Raw genomic sequence first — 6,538 nt, forward strand, 5'->3', positions numbered from 1 at the left:
TTTCTTATCTTGTTAATAAGGGTGTATCTCTTCTCTGTTTGTTTGATAGTGAACACTTCCCATTTTACATTCTGGTTGCAGGTCTTGTCATCCCTCAGGGACTCCAGAACATAGGGTTAGATTGCTTGGCCCCAGTGATCCTAAACCCTGTTTACAGTGGCTTTCTCATTTTCACACTGGCTCAGGACTCTTCTGTCTGAAGCTGGGAATGTGGCTGCAATCACCAGTGAAACTTGTCTGTGAACTTAGCAGCACCCTGATTGCCTAACCATAACTGCTGGTGTGCACCATCTTACCACACAGTTAAATCCTCTTTTTCATTCAAATGAAGTGAAAAGCAGTTGTACCCTGAGGTAAAAGGAAAAAAAAAACCAAAGAGAACAATAAAACAGAAACAACACCGAAACAAAACCCTAAAAACTCACTTTCAGTTAGTGCATGTCCATGGTGACTTTATTTGATGGTTTTATAGAGGCCCTTTCTTTTAATGAAGATTTTCTGGTTTTCTTGTACTCTTTGGTAAACTTGAGATGGAAAAGGTCTCAGAAGTCACTTGGAAAATGATGGCTTGTAGAACTTGAAGGAATTCTGTCCTTGCAGCAGCTGGGGATGCTTCATGGCTTTATTAGTTAAAATGTGTCTTTGTATTTTTGAATCCTGTGTAAAGTACAGTAGTCAGATCAGATTTCTTATGACAGCAACTACTTTAAATTGTTTTAAACCTTTAATTACTACTCCAAATTTCTTAGCAGGTCAGAGAGGGGCTCTTGCTGCCAGAATGGGTTGTGTTAGTACACTCCTGAGAGGTGAGAGGGAACAGGCTGGGGACAGGATGTGGTACTGGCACCAACAGGAGCCATCTCCTCTGGCTGCTGTTTACCCTTTGGCCTAGTGAACCTTGCACTAGGCTGTTTAACTGTGGTGTGAGAGCCAGTGGGCCTCAACATGGACTTGATAAGCAAAACTGAGACCTGAAAGAATGAACAAGAAGTATTCATTTGAGTTACTGAGGGTTTTTTTTCCCTCCAAATTATTTAGACTGAAAATGTTTTCATTTTCTTGCTTGCATAACACACAAACTGATCCTATGCTCTTAATGTGAAGTTAATGTTGGTAGATGAAATTGCTCCACAGTGTTAGTGTGGTAAACCAAAATGTTTTATAATACTTGGAGCAAATTTTTCTTTTGCTTTAGGTACTATACCAAGTTTAAGATTATCTCATATATGAAAAGATCAACTTCTAAAAGTCTAGGAGAAAAATCTATGTATTTTAACTTATCTAAATGTCATATTTGATTTAGATGCTGATGCTAGTGAAGAGTCCTCTCCCCCGCTCCCAGAGAGAACACCAGAATCATTTGTATTAGCAAGTGAACAGAGTGAGTTTTTGATGTTTGGTGATAACTGGAGATAAAAATGTGAAGAGCATGTCAGTATTGTATTTGAATACCCTGATTTTCGGTTAGTCTGTTGGAGCAATTTGTAAAATGGAATGAAATCTAGCATGTGCAGTGCTTATTTTGGGATTTAACTTTTGCACACCCTCAAACACAGAGAAATTATTTTTCATTTTCTGACTAAGTATGGTGTTATATGATATTTAAGTAACTGGGGACTCCAATATTAGTAGAGCTGGGTTTCAGTCTGAAGAGTATGGAAATGAGATGATACAGTGGAGAAATGCAGTACAGTTAGGGAATTTCCCAGCTATTTTAGTTCCTACTGCTCCCAGGTAGGGAGTGGGTATGCACATGAGCAGTGTTTATCTGATCCCCCTTTCTTGGGCAAAGGAAAGATGATGACACTTCATTCTGCACTGCATGTAGTGAACAAGCCCAGTTAGTCAAATTTAATGTAGTTGTAGTTCACTCTTTGACTGCCAAAAGGGTAACTTCAAGAGAAAGCTGACACTTGAAGATGATGTGGTCCTATTGCCATAGTTCATTCATCAAGCTAGTAATGGCAGAATACAAAACAGATGAATTGAAATGAAGTGATAAATTAGGTTGATGCTTGGTACCTTCCAGAAAACCTAAAATGATATAGTTATTTACTGAGACTTATGTTTAGTGTCATTTTGAAATTCAAAAAATTTGGGTCCAAGTAGTTAATCTAAATATTTTCAGCATGAAAGTGCTGAAGTTTTGTAAATGTGTTCTTTGAGCATCATAAGCATAGGTAGTTCAGAGTCAAAGTGATCCTTTCTTTGCCTTTTATGGACCTGTTGCTTTTCTGTGACCACACAAGGAACAAAGCTGTTTTCTTTAAAAATCTCTCTTCAGGACTGGAATCACTAAAACCACTTCTATTTTGTTTGTCTTTTTGCACGATGTCAGTAAAGGACAGGTGTGGCTGTCCTTACTTGGATGTTTACTTAGGAGATCTGTAAAACACACTCTATTACTGCCCAGCTGATGTAACAGAAGTTCTAAATTGCCCTTGAAAAGGAAGCCAATTCTCCTGTTGCTTAGGAGCCCCCAAAGGAACAAAATGAACATCCACAATGCAAGCACTGTACTCTTGTGCTTTGAGTTGTATTGTGCCATTTTGCCTTTTCTGGAGCATGTGTCATGTAAAGAGATTTTCATGTTTTTACAGGCATTTAATCTTAAAAAAAAAAGAAAAAGGTTTAGAGGTTTAGAACACATTTCCAATGGTGTGTATTACTGGCTCATCCTGAGGAGATGTGAAGTATGTTGAGCTGAGTTAATTCTCCCCAGGCACGCCCTTGCTGAAGCCAGCAGTGATTGCACAGTCGGAGTGGAGCGCGCTGCGTGATCAGCACCTGCCTGAGCAAACAGCCTCCCCAGTAAGTGCAGCTGACAAGTCTGTACTCATCACTCAGCTCTGCTTTGCTTGGGAGCTGCAACTAAAAGTAAAATCCATACTTGTGAGAAGTTGCAGCTGTTGGTCATCTACAACTGGCCAGGTTTTCCTCTGCCTGAGCTGCTGAATTGATGTGAAGAGTATGTTTTCTTTCCAAGAAAATGATCTGTTTTTCTAAGGTCAGCAGTGTTTTTAAAAGGAGCACTCCTAAATATATGTTAAACTATGGCCTTAAGAGTGTAAAGATGCTGCTTTTAGGGAGCTTGCTGTCTGCCCTTAATAGATCTTAGGCCAATTCAAACTGGAAGGGAACAGCAGTCTCTCATCTAAACTTCTGCAGGGCCTCACTCCAGGCTAACCAGAGATTTTTCCAGCTGGGTCTTGAGAACCTCCAGGGATGGACACTTCTTTTGGGCAACCTGTTTTGCTGCCTGAAAATGGTTTTCCCTTATGTCCATATTTATTTTAAACAAACCATTTTTGCCCATCAGATTTCACTTTTCTCTCATCCGGCTCACAGTCATCCTGCATGAACAGTTGGCAAAACTTTAAAAGCACATAAGTCCTTTTTACATTTGTCCCTTTTTTTCATATGCCCCCAATATCTCACTTAAAAGTATGACAAAAAAGACAGATGTGAATTTTCAGGAAATGTAAATGTAGTGTGAGAACCAACCTACCTAAATTTGCAATTAAAGTTCCAGTGTCATGTTTTCAAATTTTCATTAAATGCTACGGTTCTAATGGTAAATTCTCATACTAACTACTGTAGCATTTTTGTCAGTGTTGAGACAAGTCAAAAATGTAGAGGTAAATTAGTATTCCCATGTATGTTATATGATTTTGGTGATGTTTTCATAATCTTAAATTTCTGTCTTTCTTTTAGTTTTCTGGAAGTGGTTTGTGTAATTATTTTCTATCTCTCTCATTAACAGGGTTTGAAAACATCTTCACCTATACTACCTGGTAAGTGGAGGAAGCTTTTCTAATTTTTTTTTCCAAAATACATTTTTCCTACTGAACAAAAATTTGCCTGAACTTGGCATTTGCTCTGAAGGTATCTAAATATATTGTCAAATATACTTGTATTATACTAAGTATATTGTTACCTATGATGTCTAAGTGCCTTTAGTTTAGAAAATATAAACTGAAGCCTTTATGTTGATGTATTAAATGGCACTGTGAGCTTTTGCTGTAAATAGATGCTATGTGGGATTTCAGCTATCCATACAAACTAATAATCCAGATATGGAAAGCAGGAATATGTTGCTGTCACTGAATATTTACTTCATAAACAATTTTCAAGTTTTGCTTTTAGGAAATGAGAAATTGTCTTTCAAAGCTTTATTTTTGTAAATAATATTTGCTGCCAGTTGTTTTCTGGACTGTAATGACAAGTAGCATTGCCACAGTGGTGACTAAGTGAATGTTACAGTGAGGGGTCTGTGTGTTTTCTAGATCATCCTGAACGAAGCAACAAAACACCAACTGACATTTTACCTCAGATTTCTTTCTCTGGTTCTACTGACACGAGAGGTCAAATTTCAGAATTTTCTGCAGAAGTAACAGATATTGGTAATTACAATTCTTTCAAAATATAATCACTAGATGACTTAAACAGGGGATTTGCTCTCAGTACTGGTTTGGATAGCTGCTACTACTGCCATCCTCCAACTCACTGAGATGAAGAGCCCAGACAAATAAACCTGCCTAGTCTCTTCAGCACTGCTGAAGGAGTTTTCCCCAGAATAAAAGATTAAATGATTTTTCACTTTGAAAAAAAACTGAAGTGTATAAAATATAAAATTTGTCAAATGGGTTATAATTTTTGTAAAGTTTTGTAAATTTTTGAAAACTTCCAGAAATAATACCTGAAAACAGCCTAGGTACGCAGAGAAGGAGGGGAACAAAAATATAACAAAGGCTGTAATACTGTATTGAATGAAAAGTACTTTCCAGGGAGGTTTAAGTACTGAACTATAATAGTATACAAATTGTTCATATTTGCATTTCCTGTGGCCAGAGTGCCTTCAGGATTCCTTGTATTACAAAGTTGTTTTCTAGCCCTGAGAGTAAATCTATTTTGTAAGAGCTGAAGCCATGTCTTAGTGATCTTCTGACTGCTGCCAGCCTTTGTGAGCCTGTGTTGTCTCAGCAGGCATAATGTATTAAATACATTTCTTTCCTTAGGTTTTGGTAACCGCTGTGCAAAGCCCAGGGGACCAAGAGAGCCACCTTCAGAATGGACATGATCCAAGAACCAATGGACATACTGTCAATAAATTATACTGGAAAACTCAAGTGCCACTGAGAACTAGAGAAATAGAGTTCCACTTTCCTGGGGGGCGACTAACACAGAGCAGTGTAGATCTAACTATCAATGGTACATTCTTGCAGTGCATCCCACGCAAAGCCTGACACATGGTTCACAACCGTGGATTCCAGTATTACAACAACCTTTTGCTGGGGCCATCTACCTGCCTTACTACACTTAGGAGAAAGTATTACATATGATTTATTTTGTAACTTCAAGTATTATTGCCTTAATGTCTTTTAACCCTGTTACACGCTGCTTGTAGACATATGTTAATATAGTAATACTTTTGACAGATTGTGTTTTATGGACTACTTTTTGCTAACATTTGATTACCATGTATGCATTATTTTGTATATGTACAGGGCAAGTAAGTATATAATTTGATAATGTTGCAATCATAAAATATTAACAGAAGATGTAAGAAATCTCTGCATGATCTAAATTTTTGTGTACCTTATTTGTAAGTTATTTGCCCTGAAGTTTTAGAAAATAGTTTCTGGGGTTTTTTACAAAAATTGCTGGACACACACAGCCAGAATTGCAGGTTAGCAGAGATAAAGATTGTAATGCATTTTGTAAATTGTAAGCAAAAGGTTATTTTTATATTATATACTGTTTAATTGTCAGACCTGATTTGTTCTGGTTTTCATCTGGTCATGGAGATTCAGTAAGTGCCTTGGAACAGTATTGAATTCTCTTAGCCTGTGTATATTTCTTCAGTGTTTTGAGTTCACCTGGAATTAGATTATCAAAAAGATTTGTATGTTTCTTAGTATATTTGACCTGCCAGTAAAAGAGAAACCATTTTACATAATCAACACTCCTTAGTTTTCATTTTAGTGTTTCATCAGTTGCAATCTTTAGAAAGTTCATCTCTGTCACCTTTCCGTGTAGTAGGATTTTGTGGTTTTAATAGGGCATGTTTTTAATTTGGGAAAACCAGAACACACTGCTAAAAGGACTGTTCAATACCACTGTCTTCTCTTACAGATGGGGAATACAATTTATGTTGTTTAGCAACTGTGTATGTAAGAAAGCAACTTATATGAAGGTTCACCTGGAGCCCTTGCAGCTACACTGTATCTTGGCAATATATTATGTCAAGAGTTAATCCTTATAAGGATTCCTTACTTAAACTTTTCTGTAATACAATCTTTAAATTAAAGAAAGTAAAAATCTCACTCTGGGTGTTTTTACTCTTAGGAAAGAAAACTGTGTTCAAAAGCCAAGTGTAACACAGTGAAGGATGGCATTCTGGCTTAGCTTACAGATCTCATACTTGAACAGAACACTGACACTCAGAACCTTATTTTTAGTAACTACTTTAAAAGTTCTGGCTAGCAAGAATGCCAGAGAAGCAAAGAAGAATGTTTAGAAGAAAATGTTCATTTTG

General features: G+C 37.0%; 1 protein-coding gene across 2 annotated transcripts in view; it reads left to right on the plus strand.

Annotated features, from left to right (window-relative positions):
- The window catches only part of PTPN12 (protein tyrosine phosphatase non-receptor type 12), a 70,854-nt gene extending 64,528 nt beyond the window's left edge, over positions 1–6,326 (plus strand). Inside the window, exons 14-18 of one of the 2 annotated variants that reach the window (XM_030959335.1) lie at positions 1,304–1,381; positions 2,723–2,811; positions 3,764–3,794; positions 4,287–4,403; positions 5,019–6,326. In XM_030959335.1, coding sequence (XP_030815195.1) covers positions 1,304–1,381; positions 2,723–2,811; positions 3,764–3,794; positions 4,287–4,403; positions 5,019–5,080 — 377 coding nt within the window. In that variant the 3' untranslated portion in view covers positions 5,081–6,326. The remainder of the gene's footprint in view (positions 1–1,303; positions 1,382–2,722; positions 2,812–3,763; positions 3,795–4,286; positions 4,404–5,018) is intronic. The other variant, XM_030959336.1, reaches the window with a different exon arrangement.
- The last annotated feature ends 212 nt before the right edge of the window (positions 6,327–6,538 follow it).

Source organism: Camarhynchus parvulus, chromosome 1A (assembly GCF_901933205.1).
Source record: "Camarhynchus parvulus chromosome 1A, STF_HiC, whole genome shotgun sequence".
Taxonomy (NCBI): Eukaryota; Metazoa; Chordata; class Aves; order Passeriformes; family Thraupidae; genus Camarhynchus; species Camarhynchus parvulus.